This window comes from Ambystoma mexicanum, chromosome 6q (genome assembly GCF_040938575.1).
Source record: "Ambystoma mexicanum isolate Mex_15411 chromosome 6q, UKY_AmexF1_1, whole genome shotgun sequence".
NCBI classification, from domain to species: Eukaryota; Metazoa; Chordata; class Amphibia; order Caudata; family Ambystomatidae; genus Ambystoma; species Ambystoma mexicanum.
Genome location: NC_090937.1, coordinates 1,308,153,083 through 1,308,179,698, shown reverse-complemented (window position 1 = coordinate 1,308,179,698; position 26,616 = coordinate 1,308,153,083). Strand labels below are relative to the sequence as shown.

Here is a 26,616-nt window from a genome sequence, read left to right as displayed (position 1 = left end):
GAGAAGCAGGACAATTGAGGAAGAGGCTGTTACAGTAGTCATGCCTAGAGGGAATCAGAGCCCTAGAGACGGAGCTTTTGGGGGAAGGTGAGGAATGGTAGAATGCCACAGATTAGGTGCAGCTGATAGTGGGCCTTCTAAGCGAATCCGAGTGATTTGCCCGCGGCTGAAATTACTGCAGGCAAATCGTTCGCATGAGAAAGGTGCGAACTACCAAACGTTTGCACCTTTCTCATGCGAACACACATGCATTCTCACAACCACCCACAACACACAACACACCCACAACACACCCATTACAACCCCACACCCACACTCTCAGCACACCCCCCAACATAAACTACCACACTTACCTTGTCTTCAACGCTGGGTTCCTGCAGCGCCAGTTCCATTTCACTTCCGTGATCGGGAACCGGCGCTGCAGGTTCCTTTTCTTCTCTTTTTTTTCTTTTTTTAAACGCAAGGCTGCGAGGGTGTCTCCCACAGCCCCCGCTCACTATACCATGAAGTATAGTGAGCGGGGTGATGCGGGGACACCCCCGCAGCCCCTGTTTTTTTTATAATCCTACCACCAAAGGTTCGAACTTTTGGTGTTCGAACCTTTGGTGGTAGCATTTTTAGATCAAAAGGTTCATACAAAAATTTTGATGCGGGAAAATCGTCCTAGACCTAAGCAAAGTCTGATGTGAGGAGAGAAGGATAGAGTAGGTCGAAGATCACACCAAGGTTTTTTGCCTCGTAAGTGGGTGGAGAGACCCATAAAGAAGGCCAGAGGGAAGGCGTGAGCAAGGGTCCTGATGAGAAGGATCTCAGTCTTACTGGCATTAAGGCAGAGATCAATGGCAGCACATCAGGACTGAATAGCGGCCAGACAATCAGGGATGAGAGAGGAGGAAGGGTAGGGACACTTGAAGGAGAGTAGTGTCATCAGCATAGCATTGTAAGTGGGGAGAGGAGGAGGATATCAATTGGGCAAGATAGATGTTAAAAAGCCACACCGCAGGTGGAGAGTGAAATAGGGGAAAGAAAAGGGCCCAGTTGAACCCTTTGACGGTCGGTTGGAGAGGAAAACGGCCGCTGGTCAAGTGCCAGACCAGTGATACCAGCAGCGTCACAGAGATGATTTATCAGCATGGCATAATTGACCGTGTCAAAAGGTAAAGGAAAGATCCAAAAGGTGAAGATTAGCAAGAGCAGAATCAGTGTGGGAGTCAGGGGCAGGAGTTGGGGAGCAGGGCTGAAAGTGGAAGCAAAGACATCAGCTGACAATTGCTTCATTGGTCGGATGACTGAGAAGGCGACAGGCAGTGAAGGAGGAGGCTTAGTAGGGCTGGAGAGATCAAGATGAGAAGACGAGAGGGAATGGTCAGACCAGGAAAGGGGTGGTGGTGAGAAGGGTGGAAATAGGAAGGCCCGAAGAAATAAAAGCGTCCAAAGTATGCCCGACAGATTGCGTCGAGCCAGGGGGATGAATAGTGAGGGAAAGAGTATCGCACAGATTGCAGAAGAGTCCAGAGGCCACCTCTGGGGAGTCAAGGTAGATATTGAAGTCACCAAGGAGGAGAGGTTTTACGGTAGAGGCAAGAAGGGCAGAGGTGAGATCGTCTCACTCCCAGAGGAAGAGGGGCACCGGACCAGAGGGTCTGTAGATACTAGCAATGGCCAAAGAGAAGGTAGGGGAGACGCCAAGCATGCAGACAAGGAATTCAACGGAGGAATAGGACAGTAGGAATGATGGTGGCAGGGATCCACTCAGGGCACTCCACCTCCAGGCCGGTTAGGCCTAGGCTTGGCGAGGATCTTGTAACCCTCATGGAGGAGAATATCAAAAGCAGTGACAGAGCCGGCAGTCAACCATGTCGCAGAGAGGGTGAGAACGTCAAGATTAAAGTCTTCAAGGAGGAGAGAGATATCGGAAGCATGTTTAACAGCAGAGCGAGAGTGGAGGGTGGGTGGGTAGGTGGAGCTGGTTACCACCTTTCTTCCGAGGTGGGGTACAGGGACGTGGCACACCAGTCCAAGATGGAGAAAGGGGGAGGCCACAGGAGGGGTGGCGGGAGAAGAGACAAAAGACACCTGTTAAGAATGAAGGGTAGGCTGAGAACCCTGGGACATGGCAGTGCCATTGTGATAAACATTAATGATGCACCTGGAAAAGAAGATGCCAGCCAAGAGAGGGAACAACAAAGCTGATAGCAATGACAGTCTGTTGGGGAGAATTTTCATTTCTCTGCAAATTCCCTTTAACCTTTGAGACCCCCAGCTCTTTTGCTGGACACAGGGCTTTTTACTTTTAATTCCTGAGTGAGTGGGACTTTTTTCTCACTCTCTCATGTTTTTCTGACTCGGATTTGTGCGTTTCTTACCGCTTAATGGAGTCTGGTAAACTCCATGGTCATCTACTTTTTACATTGTGACACACAGCACCTTTTGTGCAGCGCCACTGAGAAGTCCTTTGAACTTCTCTTAATGTTTAACACATTTTCTTGGGTGAACTACTGTTCCCAAGAATAGTAAGATGACGCCTGTTACCTTTTCTTTTGTGGGTCCAGCACACACCACCCTATGTGGAGTGCTGGGGGGGGGGGGGGGGTGGAGGGTGCATAGTAACTCCTTTATCCCACTCTCATGTAACATTCTGTTACACTAAAGTCACTTGAATGGCTGGTGCTAGTTTTCTTTTTTTTTTTACTACCTCGTGCCATGTATCTGCAGGCCGATAGCTCAGCTGCAGTAAAACACCAAAGGGTGACTATTTTCTCAAAATGGCCCCAGTCTTCTTTGCCATTTCTTGTCATTTAGATCCTTCTGGGGTTTTACTATGTTTGAATGGGGTTTGAGTCCTTTGTGCATTTTGCCTTCGAAGGCTTCAGCCTCTCCAGTGCCGGGAGGATAGCTCAGCGGCAACGTGTTCGCCTTGGAAGCAAGACAACACGAAGCAACACAGGTTCGATCCCCGGGTCCGCACTTAGAAACCTCTATTTAAGCACGTTGTAGTTACGCAACTAAGAAAAAAAAAAGAAAACATTATGCAACTAAAAAACAAACAATTCCTGTAACAGCGCCTCGATGCCCGGGGGCTGTGTGAGCACTTTATTTTATTTATTTTATTTTTTTGCATTTTTAGAGTGTCTGGAAAGGCAGGAAGTGGGGGAGGGTCCTGAAACGTACCCGGTCCTTTGTCTCTAGGTGTGCATGAGTGAAACCAGTTCTGATTGGCCGGCTGGCTGTCAAGGACAGCCACCCTGCTGGCGATTGAAAGCCTAGGGCTAGGAATGAATGGGAACTTGCTTAAGTTTGGCGAGGTTTTTGGGACTAAAAGGCAGAGTCGAACACTGACGTACAGCATCCGACGAAGTAGATGTGAAGCAACGTCAGTAGCATCCTCCTGGACTGTGAAGTGCCCGCTGAAGCCCTGCAGCTGTGTTGACCCTGTTTTCGTTTCGACTGGGAAGACCCGTACGGGAAGACGTCCTCCCTTAAGCTTGTGGGACTAACTAGCCTTAAGACAAGCTTCATTTTGGCGCAACCCCCAACTTGCTGCGACTTTCCAAGGCTGCAGAATGCCAATGCCTGGGGACCCCTGACCATCATAGAGTATATTTTCTTCAGAAGTGCGAATCCGGCCAAAACTTTGTGCGCATCCAGAGGACTCTACAGAAGCAGGAAATCTTCATCCAGAGTCCAGGGCTGAGGTATCAAGTAACTTCTAACCGGAGCTGTTCTTTCTTTGGCGCTGAGGAAAAGGCACCAAAACGACAGAGCCACTGAATCAAGGAGAATCGATTGCTGCCGAGTCCCTTTCTCGAGTGCTGCTGCAGGAGCCCGCCAGATGTCCTCCATTTAGTCACCACGACCAAGGACCTGGAACAAGGTTCTGCAACAAGCAGGCATGCAGCTGGAACACATTCTTCAGTTGACGGGTACTGTGGGGATTGGGGTACATCAAACTTTTGCCATTTGTGGTGCTTCCTACTGTGGGGAGTGCTATTTTACCCTCTTTAGAGTGGACCTCAACTCACTTGAACTGGCTTTGCAGCTTGAGGTTCTCTTCAAGGTGGCTCCTCTTGAGCTGCTGTGATTTTATATTTGAACTACAGACTTTTCTAAAAGAAATTCTAAGAAAAGGGCTTCAGAAGTTTTAACTAGCTCATTGATGTTGGCTGTCCTGGCTCCCTAAAGGCCCCCTTCTGAACCTATTGGCATTGGCAGTGTGTGTCGCCTTACAGGTTTTAATTGATGAACACTATTATTGCTGGGATAAAAGATTGCCTACATCCCTCTGGGAGAATCTGTTTTTCAAAGTACGAAGTATGTTCTGATCCAACTATAACCTGTCCCTCCTTATAACTCAATATTACAATTGTGATCACAAATAAGTGTTATTGGTGACCTCAAATGATGTCACTCGCAGTGCTGGAAAATGAATAACATGAAAAGTAACTCACCTGATTTATTGCCTTGTTACAACTGAATCCTAACTTTTGGGATTCATGTTATTAGTAGTTGCTGCTTTTTAAAGATTGTCCAATTCCTTGTGTATATATAAACACATATTTATACTATACCTTTAAGGGTGTAGATGTTTACTTGGATACCTGTATTTACTGATTTCATTGTACAGCTCTACAGCTCACATTACCCTAAAATGAGCCTGGCTGCTCAGTCACACTACCAACTTGTGTAGTACAGGCCTTTATTAAGTCTTGTAAAATCCCACACCAGTTGGACTCTACAAATCCTTACCCAACAGTCTGCCTGGAGGAAGGAGTGACAGAGGTGTCAGCAATGGGTAGGCCTGGATTGGAGACCAGGAGGCTCCTTTTGAACTTTCTTCTTACAGGCTTCAAGAGGGAGTTAGGATAGGTGATAATTTAGCAATTTGAGAAAATAGGTGAAATACAGAGCACCATGGAAAGAAGAAGGCGCAGGATAAGAAGAGAGAAAAAGGGAGATAAGGTACTACACAATGCATGGCAAACTCACCAGGCGGCCTAGCCGGAAACAGTTGAGGTACAGACAGTCCAGATAATGCCCGGACTCTTCGGGCCACCTCAGGAGGTCAGGCACACTTTGAACAGGAGAGAAGCGGAGGACTGTGCTGTTCAATAAACTGGACGGATGCTGTCAGCAATTGGAGCAGGAAAAGTCAAAAGTCATCTCGTGATGGCGCCACACCATCAGCACCTAACAACGGCGGCGCACACAACACCACGCCCTTAGCCTGCACAGGGTTCACCGCAGAGGGCTCAGCGGGCAGGTATTAAAGCCAGAGGCGGCATCAAACAACATGGCATCAGTTGCATGGCATAGTCTTAGCAAACGTCGGACGGGCAGTGGAACCTGCGGCACACAACACTGCACCCTTAGCCTGTGCAGGCTTCCCTTCCTCATCCAGTCCCTCCCTCATCCCTGCGTGGAATGAGGGAGGGGCCGGAGCGACAAGGGCCCCATTCATCTGTCCCTCGTCAACACTGTTTCACATTAGATGAAATAGGCAGCAGGGTGAAATAGACTTCTGGGCTTCTAACTGCATACATCCATTTTGAGTGCTCTGGTGACATGAAGATGTATAAATAATAGCATGATCTCCTGAATCTTGCTAGAACAGCATGTTATTAGTTACATCCCGGATTGTGCATGATGTAAATTGAGAGTTCGATAGACAGAGTGAAGGGTTGAGACAGTGGGAGTTAGGTAGGGATTGACGAAGGGAGAGGGGGAACTCGAGAAGGACTTACGGAGGTTGGGGGGGATAAATGGAGAGGACCATTTGAATGCACTAGCTGGGATGGAGAGGGATGTTTATGTTGGCCCTCGGGAGTTCAACATGCATGTAGAATGAACATAATAGGAAGGGTATTACGAGAAATGAGCTGGGAGGCGATATATGCACCCCAGCCTTTGCAACAATCTAAACAAGATCCTTCAATGGTAACTGAAAACCTACCTTACTTATCAGTAATATCTTTGACATCCGTGATGTGAGGGATATAGTGTTATAATATTTGAGAGCTTACTGTAATGCCGCCAACTCAGTCACTAGAGTTGTGAGGAAAATTTTAAGTGTTGGCGTGTGCTGACCCAATTACATGAGTGGTATGCCCTGCACCCCGCATGACTACCAACAGTGGATCTCATTCCTCAGCTTGAGTTGCACTTGCAAGGCATCAAGAAAATGGTTACTCATTGATTCAGGGCAGTGCGAACCAGTACCATTTAGCAATACAGATGCATTATCAAAACAGTTGGATTCTTCGACATTAAAAACACCAACATTTCAAAGAAGGAAAAGACAATTGACAGTAAGAACTCAAAAATGTACGGAACTCACATTTAAGAATATATCACGCATGACCAAGCAAGTGGTCTGTATGACACAAGACAAGAGATTGGATCTCAATCAATATCACTTACATTTTAAATGGCAGTGATTGTAAACTCCCAACATTTCAGATTTGCAATGATCTCTCCTGTGTTCCCCCTGCCCTGCTTTTTAACAATCAATGTGACCTATTGTTCTTTGTACAGTGCAATGCTGTCATACACCCAGGATAATCCCAATAAATAGCATTAATAAATACATAGACGGTTCAGTGAATAGGTGGTTCTAGGAGAACTGGTTATCACGACTATACCCAGAACTATCAACAGCACCATGGAACGCAGAAGTTTAGTGGGGGACGACATGTTACTATGCCGTACCAGTGAAAATGAAGAAGGAAAGGTACACAGTCAGCGCTGGGCATGCTAGAAAGTGCAGAACAAGCAGAGGATATCTTCTACCAAATATAACAGTAGCTTTAATTTAGTGTACTACGCTGTGCATGGTGGGTGCATGACAAAGATGAATCCTGCCTTCACAAAATAAGACCATATCTAATGTACCAAGGCAGGATTCCGGAAAACAAATCTGTCTTTCAGGGCTGCCCAGTACAAAATATATATTTATTTTTAACTCAAGAAGGCAATCACAACAATTAAATGACAGCATAAACCTTCTAAAAACACAATGCATGGACATGCTGTATATAATACATGTTACAAAAACAATATGTCTTAATATCAAGCTGCACTTACCACTATTTGACATTTGGAACAGATTGTTTTTCTCAAACTTCTTGAAAACACTTCCTTTAATTTCGACAAACTGCAATTTTAAATGGCAATCATTAATATAAGTGAACCAATCACAGTAAACTTCAGAAAGCAGTAGGCTAGAGAAATGTACTTTTTAAAACTGGGGTTGGAGTTAATACAGTCTTCATGCGAGAGTTGATCTGTGCGATAATGCTTCTGCTGTATAATTTGTTCATGGCCTGACTTCTAAACCAATACTTCCAAGATAAAACTGAGTCTAGTAACTCATTAGTGCCAATGGAGCAAGTAGGCTGCAGCATGTTCTATACGGAGGACTACTAGTGATATTATTCATTAGGCCTTTTCCTGGGGGAAGGGGGGGTTCCTAAAGTCCCATTAATAGAAACATTTTAGTAAGCTATCCCAGTGGTTTGTAGATCCCCCAACTCACAGTATCAGTGTGTTCCAACTCAGGACCTTGGTAGAGTGGCAGAGCAGTCAGGCTCAACTGTAGCTAAGTACACTGAACCTAGTTAGACAGCCACATCAAAATCTCTTAGACATACAAGTTACATAAAAGTATATATTTTTTATATTTACACCGGAATACCTTTGAATACATCATACCTTAACACTAGAACAGTTCGGAATTTGTTAATACACTTCAAAGGACACTCGCTTTTATGATTGTTCTCAGTTGCATTAGTTGCAACGTTAGAAAGGGAAGAGATAAGGCTATTGCATTATCGGTAATTACGGGTAATTGCAGTTCTTAGCAGAAATACGGTAAGACATTTACTCTGCACATACATCTAAGCAAGTGACTTTCAGAGTGAAAAATGCTTGGTTGGTGCAAGGCTAGCTAGGTTCAAGGTTCTAGATAAAATACTTGCTGAGCGAAGAACTCTTAAGTCCAAAAACACAGCCCTAGCTAAAGGCAGTTCGGAGAACGCTCAAAGGCTTGGCAGGCTGTAGAACAAGAAGTTCATACAAAAAAGAGCAGGGAGAGTCCCAGAGGCAGCTGTGGATTGGGACATTAAACTGAAGAAATAACATTAGGGTCCACGCTGATATGTGCTTAATTCAAAATTGTTTTTCAATTATTCAACTACTAGGTGTATCATTTCCAATATCACCGTTTTTTGAATTCATAATGGTCAGATCCAAATTAATCAGAATTTTGAATTTACATGGTGTGGCTATTTCATTGCATCCAGAATGGATATGTCCTAAATTATTTTTGAGGCGATATTGGAAATGATCCACGTAGCAGTTGAATTGAAAAACAATTTTTAATTAAGCGCATAGCAGCGTGGACCCTAATGTTATTTCTTCTGTAGAACAAGAAGAGCTCCTGTGGATTTCTTCCAGTCTAATCTTAAAAGATGCAGCAAGTTAACACTAACAACAGAGACCTTGTTTAAGGACTCGCAAGGGTGATGCAAGCAGTGGCTTGGGTCTGAGGTAAGAGGCGGTACCCTGGACACCTCTGGGTTCACTCCAATGCTCTGAAGCAACTTTACAGGTCAAGGTAAACAATAACTTCCTCCTCCCCACAGTACCTTAGGTTTGAACACGTTGTGACTGGATTATCTATATTGTGGCTGTGCTGGACCCGACCTCTGGATTCCTTGGTCTGATGACGAAAGGCAGGACAGTGGTCGGGATCTCTCAGCAGCCGTCTCAAGGGAGTACCTCTGGTACAGCTTCCATCAACTTCTGTGCACTCTATGGATTTGTTGCCTTTTCTGCAGCACCAACAAAGGACGCAAATCGCCCGTTCAAACCTATCTGCTTCCTACAGTCCCACACTCTGTTGAGGGTGTCTATGCAAGTTGGATCGGATCTCTGGACTGTCCTTGGGGGCTCAGTAAAGATTTGGACAAGGTCGGCCTTTCCACAACGATGCACTCGAAATGAGCAGCAGGTCTTCTGCAGCTCTGGAAACTTCTAGGATCCGGGAGATGGCTCAACACAAAGTTTGTCTTAGGACTGGTTGTTCATACCAGCCAAAGGGAAGGAGATATCTTCAGAGCTTCTCCGTCAAACAGAAAACAAGGTCAGGACAGCAGTGGTCACTTCACTGTGCTGCAAAGGGTCTGCAGTCTGCAGGTGTCTCTGGTCATCTTCGGTTACTGCAGCTTCCAGTGGTCGACTTTTTTTTTACTCCAGAAGGCTCACCTTTTATACAGTTCCAGCACACACTCCTCTGCAATCCCTCAGCATTTTACAGAAAGGGGCGTTTGACTGTCCAATTAGGACCCCCTGTGGGAACTGGCCCTATTCAGGCACTCTGGCGGACAAAGGACAGGGGGGGGGGGGTGAAAACTCCTCCCCGACTTCCTGTCTGCCCAGACACTCTGGAGCCTAGGTGGGGACAACCAAGGGTTCCCACCAAAGGCCACACACACATTCACCCCCCCCCCCGCCTCCTCCACACCCACACACACATCCATGGCCTTGCGCCTAACTATCTGATCTTCAGGATAGCCCTTCATTGCCCTACACATATTCTGCACTCAAAGGGGGAAAAGGTTCCCGACATTACCCCCCCTTCAATAACAATCTCATGGGGAGATGGCCGTTTCTCTTCAGTGGGTCCACGTGCTTGCAACTTGCATTTTCAGTTGTGAAAAATTAAGTCCCTAATCTCTTTTTTTGAAAACCGCTTAAAACATATTTGTTCAAATGAGTCTTCGGCTGTCCTACAAGCAGCCTTTTTGACCTCACTTAAATTCGATCCGCACCTATATGCAGATTCTGCCAGGTTCCCCCTGTGGGAATATATGCACATTATAAATGCTAATATCAAATCAAAATCTAATCGCACTAGTAATGTCGAAAAAAGAAGAGGCCTGCCTGCAGTACAATAATGACAATAGTTGGTATAACACGTCCACTGTCACCAGCTATAACTAGGAGATGGTCTATGTGACTAAAAGGTCACAGCAGCAGAGAGAAGGGGGATACTAAGCATCCCTTTGGAACTCCACTGAAGGTGGTGTGTGCCAATCTCTCAGATTATAACGTTTTAGGAGAGATGCTTAGTCTATCCTTAGAACTGCAGTCACTTGAGGATAAATCTCAAAGGAGGACCCCAAGGGTCCCCAGCAAAACAGCCCATAAGGAGCTGTGAGAAACAATAGGGAGATACAGATGCATTGAAGAGCTATGGAGCAGACAGACTCCATAGTACAGGTAGAATACAAAGAATAGAGTTCCAGAGTTCCAAAAGTCAGAGCCCACAAGAATGAGTGAGTGGAAAAAGGCTCCACTCATTGAGGATTTAAAGAAAAAAGGTCCAGTAGTCCAGCAAAAAGGGTTGGGGTCTCACTAGAGAGGGGATGAAGCATAAAAATGATAAAACTCCCCAACAGCTTTGTCTTTGGTTGTGTTGCTAAAGGCCTTTATAGCAGGTTATTTCTAGAAGTCGACTAACTATAGTTGTGTTACACATTTGCACCAGTTATCTGGTCCAGCTAATCTGGAATTGATCCCAGGCTTAGTAGATGAAAGCAACTGCGTTAACAATTTTGACCAAACTCAGCCAGAACGTGGCTGCTCCCATGTTCTAGTAGACAAAATCATTGGGTAACCCCGGATCACTTCCCATCACACTGCATGTGCACTAGCTGGTTGTTTGTTATGCAAGGAGTTGAGCTACTAGGGCAATTTGATGTTCCCATATCCCTCACACTATATGCTTTATTAAAAGTCACTTCTATAGCCAATTGTGCATCTCTTTTAACACAGTGCAATACATGTTTATCAATTTCTTGTTTCTCTCAAAGATTCTGCCAGCGAATAATGCCCCTGGTTACCACACATGCATTCATGCTTGAAATAATGAGTAAATAGGACAGTAAAAATATTAAGAAGGTTTTGAGGAGAATTAAAATGGCCATGCAAACAGCTAGACCACAGAGGCATTTAAAAGTTTTCCCATTTGACAGTTGTCTGCTGAGGACATTCATGCAATAAATACTTACATTATTGGACATCATGATGGTAAGTAGAGACTTGTTGTGGGAGTTGAATGCAACATTAAGAGTGGTTGCTTGAACCAGAATAAGAATGGCGTGTAAAACTTTATTAGCATAGATTAAGGAAAATCATGGATATATTGACATGCATGTCATGCGCTTAATGTACTGATCGAGACACAATGTAAAATACTGCAGATATTGATATATTTATTCCTTACAATAGGCTTGTTTTGAAAATTAGGAATCAAAGTTTTCAAAAAGATCAGAAATTAGGTATTTAAATATACACATTTATCACGCTTGTGCATTGCTCACATCACATATTAATTTCGAATGAACCAAGAGTTGTCTGGTTGCGTGATTGTGTATACCAGATCAAACCATTACTTCTCCCCACAACCCAATGAAATATATTTGATAATGTACGACATCACTGCTTCAGCGTTATCATTTAATCTTCCTCTACAATGTGTTCACATCATACAAATACCTTGTCTCATTCCTTAATTAGGAAAAGGAACACCACAAAGGTTAAATCTCAGACATACTACAGTGCAAAATGATGGTTGAATATTACGTATACCCCCAAGCATACGATGTACGCATATTACAAGTTACAAAGGGGTTACAGGACCATCTAGAGAAACGCGGCTGAAGGCAGAGTTCCTTTAGAAGGGCACAAAACTACCAAGTGACTTGTAATATACTTTTCAGGTATGGGTGTGTATTTTATGCTATACACAAACATGCACACTGGCATTCTTCAATGTTTGGTCTTGTAATCATGTGTGAGATGTTCCAATTGATGTTATGTAGAATCTTATAATATGGACACCCCCCAACCCCAAATAAAACAGTATGTAATGTTTTACAAAGAATGTATAATCATTTAAAACATTTTTGTGGTATAAGTGGGAACATGCATATATGTTGGTACTAAACCCCAGAGGGCATTAAAACATACTAAAAGAAAGTGCTTCCTATTGACCAATGCCTGTGAATGGACACGGAGAATGGAATCTGAAAAGATGATCGCACCTTTATTGTAGTGCTCTAGCAGCAGCAGGCACTCTGCTCTGTGCTAGCCCAAGCAGCTCATTTTGGCATAACAGGTCCACTGTCATACGCCATCATGGTTTAGTACTGATGTCACAACTAGGCTGTAATAGGAAAATTACTTACAGGATTTTATACAGGTATTGCAGGCTTCTGTGTATTCCAGTTTGTTAATCTCAGCAGTCTTCAAGTCACTTAAGGCATATGATGTCCTGGAAAAGGTTCGCTATATCGGAAAGCTGTAGCATGTCAAGAACAATCAAAGAGAAAGTGGCTAGTACAATTGCGTATTAAAAAGGTTTGGATAATTCACACACTTTGTGGATCATTATTTTCCCTATACAGGACTTTCTTCTGGAGTGCAGCAACAAATTAATCAAAGTTGCAATAAAATAGGTCAACTAGAAGTTATTTATTGATTTCTGAATGCTTACCCTAACTAGGGATTGTTAGGGGAGTTTTCCTAAAGTCAACTTGAGGTAAGACTCTATAAATCTATGCCTTGGCATGCAGGTCCCCAAATCTCAGTAGAAGTCTGTACAACCCAAAGGATCTTGGAATAATGGCAGAGGACCCAGGTTTGTCATAGTAGGAAGATCTGAGCTGTAGTACATTGAACCCAGCAAATACAACTGTCAAAGAAACTCTTACATAGTAAATGCTATATTAAAAATATACATGTATTCTTATTTACACAAGGAAGGTACAGAAATACTAACCAAAACACACAGGAATTCTTAATACTTTTCAGAGGTGATTAATAGTAGTTACTCGCAATTAAAATTGTTACAGTGTTTGACAATAATGACAATTCTACCGTATTATCGGTACTACCGCGCACTGATTTACAGATAAATGGTAATTGGATTTAGTTAGCAAAACCACTTCAGATAAAGTTTTTTGGAAGGAAAAAGGTTGGTTACACAGTAGCAAAACGGTCTAGTGACACCTTCAGGCGCTTCTAAGGCTTTTTAAGTCCAATCCCCAACTATATGAAAAAGTCAATGTAGGAGTGGAGCAAAGTCTTACGAAGTATCAGAATAAGCAAAGTTACTTTGTCACTTAGAACAAGATGTTCAGCATTACCACATGCGTTAGGGGGGGCCCTGCGCAGGGCTCCCTAAAGGGCCCAAGCTGACAAGCCTGGACCAGAGGTATGGTTGCACACCCAAAATGCCTAGTCACGCACTCCAGTCACAGTGGAGCACCTCTTTGGCTCAAGGTAAGTTCTACCATTAGCCCCAGAGTACCTTGGGTTAGAAGAAGCAAATGTAGCTAGATTATCCTATGTGCAGCAGCGCCAGACACGGCCTCCCGATTCCTCGGTCTGGTGACGAAAGGAAGAACTCTGAATGGGGTGTCACAGCAGTAGTCACGACAGAGGACCCTTGGCATGGATTTCTTAAGTCTCCTTGGTTGGTCTGTTTTGGCACCTTTTTACCAGCTTTAGAGATGGTATCCTCATTTCTCATTTTGATCTATGATTTAGCATGTGAATGATATCTATGCAAGAGCAGATCTTGGTGCATTTCAAAATAAACCACCATTGCCACTATCCAATCAGCAGAATCATCTCCTCAAAGGGAAAGGAAGAAGGGATATTTCCAAACGTGCAGTTCTAAACAATTAAATGTTACAAAGCAAATTACCAGATAAAAGGTGGGTGTGGGTGTGTGTTCGTTCTAGAAAAATGATTAATCTAGAAACAAGAAGGAACCCAAACAAGAAGGAACCCAAACAAGAAGATCTCTTTCCATTAGCACAGAAAACAAATGTCACGGCTATCGAAATAAAACAAAGCAGCATTGGCAAAGTCTAAAGGTTTTGGCTGTAATAAGCCAAACGAAAATATCAAATGGAAAGTACTAGTGCTAAATCACATTATGCAAGGAATAATCTTGTAGGAACAAAAGATGCAATTGTAATTTCTAGGTTTTCTGTGTAAGGTTTTTGATTATTTATTTAGCAAATCCACCTTCCCCGTGCTCTTTCCAAATTGTAGATCACACAGTATCTTTGAACCAAAACAGGAAGAAAGGAGAAATGCTCTGGGCCAACTCCAACACACTAGAGCAGTGACAGTGCAGCCTTGCAAACTTTATGGCACGACAAAGCAGATATTAACCCTCACTGTGTATAGAAGAGTGCAAGGGACAAAGTAACTCAAAAAAGGAATTGTGTGCACCAGATCCACAACACTGAGATGGGGCCCTTTCTTGTCTTTGCGAAACACCAGACGAGGCCCTCTTTTGTAGAGTCTTCTGGGTGTCTTGCTATGCTTGCCAGCCGAAGCTCATGAGACAACAAAACTGCAGGTGTTGGTTATGTAGCAAGAGCTCAGCTTTTCGTCTTTCCAAGGTACTTGAAAGGCATCAAATTCAACAAGTGAGGTAATACGACATTTCTGATTTGCTTAGTACCAGGATGAATCCAGCATGAAGCACTGTATACCATATTAAGGCACGTTTTCTCTCTTTAGGTAATCCAAAGGTTTGACATCCAGCCTCCAACCGCCAGTAGAAGCCTGCATTTATGAACTCTTTGTTCACACTTTTTCCAGCTCTTTAGCTAATCAGCAAACTTGAAATTGAGGCTTTAACCACCAGCAAAGTATGCATTGCAAGCTTCCCTTTTGTGATACCTACCAACGTGAACTGGACAAGGATATACAGACTTCCTTAGTCACAGAAAGCCAAAAGGGAACGCTTTCCTTTTTTACAACTGCACCCTCTTCAGAGGTCTTCACCTTTGGCTTGGGACCACCAACTTGGGCGGCAGTCAGCTACCCAACAATAGAGTAATTTGTTACATGCCCGAATACCTCATTAAACGTATGATCCCCTTGAGTTTAAAGAGATGCCAATACATCGTATGTATTTTAATCTGCAACCGTCAAAACAATGAATTGAAAGAGATTGCTTTAAAGTCTACCACCATAAAGCCCCCCTATGCCACAAACAGGATTTTTGAATATTAATTTCCATAGTTCACGCACTCCTGGGATGAGTGCTTTCTGCGCGAATAGTATAATTCAAAAACAAAATCTGGTCATCGGAAAGATTGTTTTTTTACAAGATCTGGTTTTTAAGACTGAAAATCATAGTACTTTGGGGGATTTCTAAAGTGAATGTAATGAAACGATTTTATTTACACCAATTACCACTGCAGACCATTATAAAAATGAAAACAAGTCAAACTGGCATGAAGATTTTTAACATTAGGAACAAACTTGTGTTAGGAAGGAATTGCACCAAAGTTTATAATATAGTGTGTAGTAATTTTCAATGTTAAACAGCTGTCAATCAATTTCTTAAAAATATAGTCATAAAATTATCAAAATTAAGGTGATGTAGCTGTTCCCATTATTCTGGGATTGAATACTGTGATGTGACGCAAAGCAGATGCTGTCTATGTCTATAAGCATGTTTTCGTATTACTGAATGGTGACAGAAAAGGAGCTACATGGGCCAATGCGCTTTAGCAGTAAAAAGAAGGATTACAACAGAGAGCTATTTAATCACCAAAGAATAAACATCTAACAGTTGTGTAGTCCCTTAGTGAAACATAAATCAAGATAACCAGACAGGTCAGGCAAACAAACAAAGCGGATTTCAGAACCATGGCTACACTTGCTAAATCTGACAGAAAGCATACATTTGCCAACGGCATATATGGTGGTGACATGAATCACCAATGCTTGTATGGCACGAGTGTGGAGAAGTTTGTGCCAATGCAATGACTCCAATGCATTCATCCAAGAACGCTATCTGTTCTCCGCCTTACCCATAAAATGTGTTGTTGGCTACACATTTTTTAAAACGCCTCTAGGAGTCCAAACCATTGACTGAGAAACAGCTTAACATTTCATTTGGTAGGCTTTTTTTTCTCTCATTACTATACGTTTAGGAAAAATCCAGAAAAAAATCTTCTAAAGCACAAACGATCTTGATAAACAAGATGTCAGGTTTACTAAATAGACATACGGGACAACCAAAAGCTATAACTATATACATTTGTCATAGAAATGATAAAATAATTCTATGACAGTCACAGTATTCTTTCTGTGGCTGCTATTTAATCATATCAGACACCCAATCCAAAAACAAAAAAAAGTATTACAAAACCTTAGTAACGCTGAAAAAACAGCCATGAAATCTCTGGCAAATAATGATAATCATTAAAAGAGCAGGTAAAGCAGGAGGAATAGCGGTCCTAAATAGAACTGACAACATCAATGAAGGTCTCAATTGCAAAAAGAAAACTATAAAATCCTTACAAACAATCCGACTCCAGATCTTCTGCTGAATATTGACCAAAAAGTGACCAAGGCAGAACAAAGGGGATGGATAAGCAAAGAATGCGCAACATTTCTAGTTAATGAGAGATCAACCACTCCTACCTTCTACTGTCTCCCCAAAATTCAAAAAACTCTCCTTAAACCCCCAGGACGACTGATAATAGCAGGCACAAACTCCATACTAGAACTACTAACTAAATTTGCAGATCACTACTTGAAAGGATTGGACACTAATATGGCATCATGTCTAAAAAAACAACCAGTTACGCGATAAGGAAATTTGAATACAGTGACTTCAATCCAGATACCAACCTCTTAATAATTAGAAATAATGTCACTATACACTAGTATCTCCCCAACAAGCAACACTAGAGACCATAGAAGAAATACTGCACAACAGCCTACATGCCTTCGGGCCATAGTCCACGCTTTATAAATATAAATATTATAACAGAACTGACCAAGACCCAGTTCCAAATTCCTTCATCATGTGGTGTGTGGCAATGGCCCTTATCAAAAATTACTTCAATTTCCTGGGAGTAGTCTACCAACAAATAGAAGGCACAGCTATGGGAGCCACCAAAGCCCCAAGCCTAGCCAATCTTTACTAGGAAGCTTTGGAAAAATCTATCATCTCTGCCCCCAACAACCCCTTTAAGAACCATATATAAATATGGACCCAGTACATCGATGATATTCCGATTATATGGGAGGGCCCCAGCGAAATAGCAGATCAATGTTTTGAGTGGCTGAACACACAGAATCATCACCTAAAATGTACTATGAATAAGAGCAACGAATGTTCAGACTTTTTGGATATCGCCATCTTCCATGAAAATGGACATCTTAGTCAAACCATATCACAAACCAACGGACCGAAACTCGTTACTAGACTACAACAGCCACCATGTGAAACATCTCCCGGATAATCGCCCCTCTGTCAATTTCTTAGTCTAAAAAGAAACAGTCTGAAAGAGGCTTTCGAAAGAGGAAGCATATACCCTATCCAAAAGGTTAAGAAACAGAGGGTATCCTAAAAAACTAATAAAAAAAGGAGCCAAAAGAGCTTACAATAACAATAGAGAAGTACTACTTGCACAAACAAAACAAAAAAAGACGACCAATATGCTTGTCGACCACTGCTAATCGTAGTCTTGCTATTCAAAACATCATAAACAAACACTGGAAAATATTTGCTCCCAGTGACCAAATAGCTCGCCCAATTTTTGCACATCACTCATTAACTGTGAGAGTAGAAGTAAACTACAAAGATCTCCACCCCTTAGAGCCTTACCTCTACATGGGGCCTAACCCTCATAGTGGGTCACTACCCATGTGGCAACTGCTCTATATGCAATTTAAACAAAAAATCCAAAGAAGTCGATATAGGTATCAGCAAAATATGGAACCAGAATTCGGTCTCCAATTGTAACACAGATCACATAATCTAATAACAGGTCCCTGTGGTTTGAAATATATCGGTAAAACCAATAGAAAAAGACCAGAATCATGGAACACAGATGTTTCCTAAGAAATAAAATCAAGCATGCTCCCTTGGTTAAACACTTTATAAATAAAAACCACGGATGGGAAGACTTCAATTGGACAGTATTACAAGCTATAAAAAGGCACCAATCAAACCATGAAAAAGGAGAAGCTATTTAAAAGAGAACAATAACTTATCTACATTACCAAGTGAAAGAAGAGGTCTTAAAGAGGCAGTGGAATGGCATAAAATCAAATGAGATACCTACTAAACTCCATTTCCCCACCAACTGCTTGTCCCATCATGAGCTACACACTTATGAGCCACCTTAAATTTGATCATTTCCAAAACCCTATTGCCATCATAATAAGTTATAGCCAACACCACTCTAGCAACACGTAACAATCCAAGACATTGATAGACCAGCACCCACTTTTTATGGGTCACTTTAGGATTCCATATCAAGTTTATACTGTATAATTTACATATGCTCTTAGCATGCATTTAGCATTTTCAGATGCCTAGGTTGAGATCTTAACACTATTCCAATATGGCCTCGGGGGATCACAACTCTAAACGCCACCTTCTATTTTTACTAACAGTCACCATAGTAACCGTGCGACAACAGTCTTTTCCATATGACGAGAGATCTATATGCAAGATACCACGCCGAAGGTAAGCTCAAGATTTAACACCTAAACAGCGTCTGTTCACTCTGGGAGTGTACAATTTGATAGACCGACACAGTTTCGTCATAAACAATGTATGCACCACTAGCTGCTAAAACTAGCCACAGTTTATTTTAAACTATCACTGACATTTTAAGCTCAGTGCGAGACTTATGCAATTTGATAGTAATTGGCACCACATTACATCGCCACATGACAAACCATTGATAGTGATTCTAATATGCATCCTTTTGACATTATGATGCTGGAGGGACGATTGCAAAATAATTGTAACAAAGTAGCACAACCTTTAGATACTTTTGATTTAATCTAAAATTTCTGGGGGCCTCGAGATACTTATTGTGGTTTTTCTATCGACAGCAGAAAAGTAATTCAGTCCTCCCATGTTACCACAGTCAGATGGTGATCCACCTTTATGAAGGGTATGTCGCTTACACTGTAATACTCAAGACACTGATTAGAGATGCAGAAACTTACAGGGGAACTCTATAGAGCCCACCGTGCAACAGGGATACAAAGGGAGCGACCAGATTCAGATATCCCCGTCGTTTGAAATATTTCACCATGGCTAACAATCTAGGTGACTATGCCTACTAACAACTTTCGACTCAGGAGGGAAAAGACAGTAATGAATGCAAGTATATAATAGAAGATAGAATTCTAAAACCCATTATTGTGTGTTTTTTCTAGAGTGCTATCAAACATGGTCTATCTACCGAGACTGAATACTCTATCACTACCCCCATCTGCCAATTAAGGTAATTAGTACACCAAAAACTGGCAATGAGGCAAATCGCTATCTTCAAACCTAGACCATGCACTATGTTTTTATCAACAGCCTACACAGTGAGAGCAGTATTGAACACAAATTCATTTACTAAAGACTGACCGGACCAAGATTACAATAGTCCAGTTATTACTAGTGACTATATTGTTAAATCTCCTGAGAAATGTTCACCATTCCAAGGATAATGACCAGAAACATGTTGAGATAAGAGCTTAAGGCTAAGGGCGTAGGCTACACGTGCTGTACTTTTTGCACCAAGTTCAAGACACCATACTGGAGACCATAAATTATGTATGTCCCAAAAAACCATAAGGACGTCTATTTAGAAGAGTTTTTGAACTTCATATAGACTTGAGGCACTATTTTAGCAATTGCACCACCCAGAGTACGTGTTTTGAGTACTCGCAATTACCTTTGTATTGTGTGTTGTAATTTGAGACATTTTTACCTATGTTTTTATAACTAAATAAAGTCCCATTTACTGTTGATTTACTACAGTTTGACTAACTGCTTCACAATACAGGCTGTCAATGCTCTACCTCTGTATACAAGAATATATTTTTCCTCCGGGAATAGTTAGAGATCACACGTTGTACTTAAAGGGTTGCGACCTGGATTTCCTCCTTAAATTACCTACATTTTTGCCTCTAAGCAGCAGCCGCCCCATGAGTCAATGATTTTCCTAAGGTATAGCCACTTAGTCCGCGCCTTATGTGAAATACCAAGAGCCATGTTAGGGAGAATTTTCCGTTTAGTGCTCAATTCCTCCCACCTTACAGACCCCCAGCTCTTTTTGCTGAACTTTGGGACTTTGTTCTTTTATTTCTGTGTGTTTTCTATGTTTCTTTTGACTTTGGAGTCTGACAAAAATCCATAGGCATCATCTTTACATTGTGTCACAGAGCATCTTCAGTGCAGTGGCACAGGGAAGCCTTAGATTTCCCAAAGGTTTAAATACCTTCTCTTGGAGAACCTACTGTTTCCAAGAGCAGTGAAGTGAAATTGACTTTACTTACATTTTGTAACTTTCTAGACCCAGCACACACTATTTTACCATAGGGTGCTGGAAGGGTTACTTAGTATCCCCTTTGTCTAGTTTCTCATGTAACATTTTTATGTTACCCTTTCTATAATGAATGGCTGGTGGCTAATGTTTACTTTTTACTACCATTGTGTGTTTTTACCCTGGGCTGCGTTCGCAGCTGCAGTGAGGCACCCATGGGTGCCCATTTTGTCAAAATGGCCCCGGTCTTGTTTTTTTGCCATTTCTTGTTGGAAAGGTCCCTCTTGAGATTTACTCTGCGTGCCAAACCAGGTTTGGTCTCTTGGTTCGTTTGGTCTTTGGCGGGATTCACAAGTGAATCCCGCCTCTGGCTCCAGTATGTCTGGCAGGGGCAGGAAGTGAGGGAGGTGCCCAAAACGCCCTGTCTTAATCCCCTTGGTTACAGGAATGCACCCAAAAGGGGACTGGCCGGCTGGCTGTCCCTGGAGGACAGCCACCCTGCTGTGTGATTGTCAGCTAGGCTGGAATGAATGGGAGAAACCTGCATAAAAAGGCAAGGCTTTTTGGCTTGGAAGGCAGAGTCGACCACTGGACGAAAGAAGCTGAAGAACTTGAGAGACGCTTGCTGCAACTGCTGGACCATTGGCTTGCCTGGTGAAGCCAAGCTGCTGTGCTGAAGCTCCAAATTTGTTTCGACTAGAGAAGCCCAGCAAGGACGACTTCTCCCCTTGGGTTGGTGGGATCAATCAATCCAAAAGTGAACTCGTCTGGACATCCTCTCCAAGCTGGCTGTACTTCCACTGCTGCTGCAGGAACCAAAAAGCCAGGGAGAGGAACACCAGATCGAGTGTATCCATTTTAAGTCAGACACTAGCGCCAGGAAGATCCTCCGGACATCCCTGAAGGAGGACTGACCAAGCCTGAGCCACCTTAACAGAAGCCAGCTTAAACAATTTCTTCTAACCAAAGTTACTGTAAACCTAAGAGGACTTGCCTCTTGTTGCCTAGCCTTACTTGCTCTCAGGTGAGACTTGTCTTGATTGCCATTGCAGAGTTGCTTGCAACTTTGTCCGCCACAAGCCTCCCAGCTTGTGGCCCTTCATGTGAATCTTATTTCTACAAACATTTCTAAAAACATTGTGCAAGACTTTTACTTACCTGCAAGGAAGATCTTTAGCTCCCCTAGACTTTGTTCAACTAAAATGGACTTTCCTGGCTCCCTGAGAGACTCTCCTACCACTGATGCTGTGCTTCACCTTTCCCCCAGGAAAGAGTTCATTTACTGTGCATTGGAAGGTTTAAAAAGTACTTACCAGTTTATGATTTGTTAACCTTTGTTTTATTCCTCCATTTTATCTTTTGCCCCCCACACTCAGTATTGCTCCAAATGTACCAGTGATAAATCAATGTCCAAAGTGCCCTAGCTATTTAAGTCACCTGAGGGTGTACAAAGTGTCTGTGTGTCATCCCCAATGTGTATCATCTGATTTAGAGAAACAGAGTGTGTTTTGAAGTGTATTATAATTGTTATATGTTTTGCTCCCTTCTGAAGAAGGCGTATATAACTGGATGTTAAATGAATAATTGATTAATCAAGAAACCTTGAGTATACGTGTTTATTTGAATACCTGTCACTGTGAAACTCTGTTCCAACCCTACTGTTCACATTGACCCCTCTTGAAATAAGCCTGGCTACTCAACCACACTATCAACCTGTGTAGTACAGGCTTATATGAAAAGTTGGGTTCCTATTGCCAGGTCAAGGTTGCCGTAGTCTTCCAAAGGATACTGCACACAATCTTACCCAACAGGCCAGATATGGCACAGGGATGTTAGGTCTAATTTCAAGAACTAAATATGTGTATTCCCTTAGCTGATCCAGCTTGGTGTCCCCCAACCGCCGCTAAAAACGAGGTGTACCATAAAGCCTCCTCCCAAACACCATAATCTTGGTCTCGGCCATGTTGGGGCAGACACCAGAATTACTGGCATAGAACTATTATACCCATAAAGAACTCTGGAGTCCCATGGGGGTGTGATCTAAAATCACAGTGTCAGCATATGATAAACATGGGAGCCCTTCTCTGGCATAACATGGTGGATGATGAACAGATTTCAAAACTTATGGCAGTTCTAAGGTGTATTGATTGTAAAGGAGGGGGCTAAAGGGCACCCCTGTTTCAGTCCTCGATAAACAAGAAGGTTATTTCCTCAGTTAGGGACATCGTTACCTCAACAGATTAGAAAACCTAATGACAAGTCACAATTTTTAAGTGCACATCAAAAGCCTGCATGTTATTTTTGACTGGATGAAAAGCAAAACTAAGCAATTGTGTTTAATATGCATCTCACAGGACTGGGTGAGATAGTCTGGGGTCCGCAAACTGACAACCTGCATTACAATTGGCAGAGGTGCCACAAAAAACGCCAGGCCAATCCAAGGATCTTTATTTTATGTTTGTGGGCCTTTGGGATTAATCGATCGCTCTCTACAAATATATAATTTATTAAAAGTAAATCCTGATGAGGAACCTTTATCCAAGGGACACTTATCAAGATGGACCAACAGAGGCGAACTCAACTTTATTTGCGACGAGTTGTCATCACAATCCCGTAATCAAAAACATCCCTAAGGCGGAATTCATACGAGCTTGAAGGAACTGTTCGGAAAAAGCAGCCTTTGATCAGGAGTGTAAACTACTTACAAACCGTTTTCTAGCCAGAGGATATGCCACAAAGAATATTGCTAAAGCACGCGTACAAGCAAGGGGACTTAACAGAGAGTATACACTTATCTCTAGTAGACTAAATCAAAACAAGGCAGAACGGATCAGATTCATTACAACTTATTGTGCTAACAACTCTGTAATAAAGAAGATCCTCAAAAAGAATTGGGAACTCTTGAAATTGGATCCACATATCCAAAATGATATTGATGAAAACCCTTCTGTAACATTTAAAAGAGCAAGAACTTTGAGAAATATACTCAGTCCTTCATTTTTACCTGAAGAAAAACATGTAGTCAACTTCATGGTTACCACAATTACCTGCGGATTTTCGGAAATGCAGTTCATGCTCCATGTGCCAATATGCAATGTGTAATACTGAGATTTTTGAAGATTCCTTTGGCACGAAGTACAAAATCACTGACTATTAATTGCAAAACTAAATTTGTGGTGTACGCAATTATTTGTCAATGTAAAAAGATGTACATTTGGAGCACTATTAGAGAAATCAGAATCCGTGAACACATGTCCAGCATTGGCAGTCAAAACACTAATTTATGACTGGCAAAGAAAACAATTAAGCAACAAACAAGACATTACATATTTGGGTCTCAAAAACGAACTCAGACAATGAGATGTTCTTCTTATGAGACATTTGAATTTTGCATAAGCTATGTATTTTTTGCTAGGCATCTTTTGCTAGATATTTATCACAAAGTCAACGTATAACAAGCTTACCCTGCATTCCAATTAACAGCTCAGAATGTTAGTATTTGAAACTCAATAGACACCTGTATATATGGACAGGAAGGTATATTTCTTAACATTGGTTCACCCTCTCTTTATTCTGTAATACATAATTACCTTACATTCATTTATTTTTCTATTTAGTCTATCTGTATCTTAATCTGATTTAATAACACTTCCAAAAGATATACTTTGTAAGTAACGGATTTGATCTGTATTATTCTAAAAGCAAGATCACACGTAACCATGGATAATAGGCGGTATGTTTACACAACACTAAAAGATGGCGCTCCTATTAGTAACTAACAAAAGGACCATTGCGGTTGCTGTGACAACCACATCAACAACCTTTTAAAGCCGCCATCTTGGATTCTTCCACGGACAGAATCGTACGGAGGTGTTAATGCGGTACTGCAGAGGTAAGACACGCTTAAGGAATTATTTTGCTGCCCCAGCCCGCATGGCATGGGAGAAGACCGATCTAATGAGCACACATAGCACAAGGAGATATAGAAGCGCACTCTCTAAGCAGCTCTTTGTTAGATTGAATGGTACAACTACTGATTCAGACACCCGGAATTTTTTACTCTTTCGTTTGTTAGGAGCACGAAAGATGCGCTTTGTTTCTGTATTCACAAGAAGACATAATGGAACGGAGATACTTGATCATATTAAAAGATAAACATGATTTATTTAACCGGTCAATTACATTCTCTATGAACATAACCATACCTCTTAGAACACTAACTAGATAGCCATAAGCTAACAGATGCGTCAATACAGAATCTAATAACTTGAATATTGTTTGGCAGGCTGGGATTGATCCCGTGAATCTTTTTGTTAAGCTGAAAAGCAACGTTCCAAATTAAGCAACTTATAATATTGGGTAAGATTTATTTATTTATTCCAAAAACGATTTTATATTTAATTTGCATATTCATGTTTTCAGAGACAAATGAACTCATGGCATTTTATTTGTTTTTTTTTTCTCTCCAACCAAACCCTTTCCGATTCCTATCCCGCTTTTGTCTCCAATTTGTTTCTTGAATGGCATTATACAATGAATCAATTTCTGTTTTGATGCTTAATGTCACACTGTTCATCCCAATCAATCTTTCCCATTTCCCACCCTCTCTGTGCCATCCTTGACACATTGAATGGGTTTTTTTATGGACTTAAACTTTTTTATTTTTTATTTGTATTGTATCATCTTAACCAATTAGCCCTGATTTGAAAAAGACGGCGTGGTCCGTTGAAACACATGTCATCACAAAGGGCACTTACCCGCACCAATACAGAAACTTATTTCTATATTCCAATTGAGTGGCGTTTTCTTTGTTTAAGTTGGCGCATGAAAGAGTGCAACGACCCTTTTCTTATATAATTTATTAGACATACCAGGCAGTGTTAATTTCAGTTTTCAAGTAAGGTAAGAGAAACTTGTATACATACATACATACACTAAGGCCTTTGCAGTTGTAACTAAATTCAAGGGGACGCGCTTTAATTTGGAATGCAGGTAAGTTAAGGTGTCTTCAGGTTAGCAAAAGTATTCATCAACCAATCATCATTAACTGATAATACAGCTCAGCAAAATAACTTGAATAGTAGGAAACAATTCAGATTGGAGGGCAAAATAGATAAGGCACACGCTGTAGAATGTCAAGCGGTCCAGAAGACAACTTGTAGCAAGTAAATACAGTTCTCAGATGGATAAAAGGGGTTCAGGGACCGTAGGCGCACAAGTGATAGGCCTGGGTGAACGTGTTTGGGCAAACTCCCAATTGTATGAATCAGTACTCCAGCAACATCAAGCAATTTATGAACTCCAAGTTCTATCAAGAGTCTCAAAGTACTTTAAGCATGAGGAAAATGTTTCAGCATGAAGCTTCCACAATGCAGCAGCAGTAGACCCAGTCACCCGATTCTTGGTCAGGCATACTGAAGAATGGACTCTGGATCGGTATTCGCAGCAGTAGTAGCAGTCGAGTGGAGAGGCTTTAGACAAAGGATTCTTCACGGTTCTTTGGTTTTGGCGCCCTTTTCATAGCACCAGTGAAGGACGGTTACAGCCTGGTCAACTCAGCTTGCTCTCTCAGCCCAACCTTTGGAAGAAGGGTCTTCAAGGAGCAGAATCTTGTCTATGAACGTCCGGAAGGAGTCCAAAGTTTCAGGAGGATTCGTTCTTCGAAAGGCAATGCACGGATGACACGGGCCACAGGATCCAGGTATTGGCGGATTGCAGACAGTTTAGGTCACAGCTCGTCGTGGGATCACTTAAAATGCAGGTCGTCTTCAGACTGGTTGGTCACACCAGCCTAAGGAAGGAAGTCCGGATTGGAGCTTCCCTATCACTTGGATTAGAGGGCTGGAGCAGCAGAGGTCACTCAGATGGCTCTGGAGGTAGCTGCAGATGGTTCATAGCGATTACGTCGAAAAGAAAAGGTCGACATGCAAAACCATTGAATACAAACCATTGAATACCAAAGCATAGACAACCTATATTTTACATGTAAAAGTGCAAGTCCATCGACAATATAGATGGACTGGTTTCAATGGAAATGCACTTTTACATGTAAAAAGTAGCATTTCCATGCTTTTTTTTCTAACTTTAATACGTTACATGGCGCTGTCCAGTGCTGAAATTTCAGAACTGGCCAGCACCTTGTAATGTTTTTAAGTATGTTTGTATATTGCGGGGGGGTTCTCTCCCCCCAGCCCTAACCCTAACCCCAATGTAACCCTTAATCCAACCCTAA

General features: G+C 42.0%; 1 protein-coding gene across 2 annotated transcripts in view; it reads right to left on the bottom strand.

Moving 5' to 3' along the window:
- TAPT1 (transmembrane anterior posterior transformation 1) overlaps nucleotides 1–26,616 on the bottom strand; it is a 596,742-nt gene that overhangs the window by 387,158 nt on the left and 182,968 nt on the right. For both annotated transcript variants that reach the window (XM_069631915.1, XM_069631916.1), the window contains exons 6-7: nucleotides 11,070–11,167; nucleotides 7,081–7,150 (exon numbers count right to left, since the gene is read on the bottom strand). In XM_069631915.1, the coding sequence (XP_069488016.1) occupies nucleotides 7,081–7,150; nucleotides 11,070–11,167 (168 nt within the window). The remainder of the gene's footprint in view (nucleotides 1–7,080; nucleotides 7,151–11,069; nucleotides 11,168–26,616) is intronic.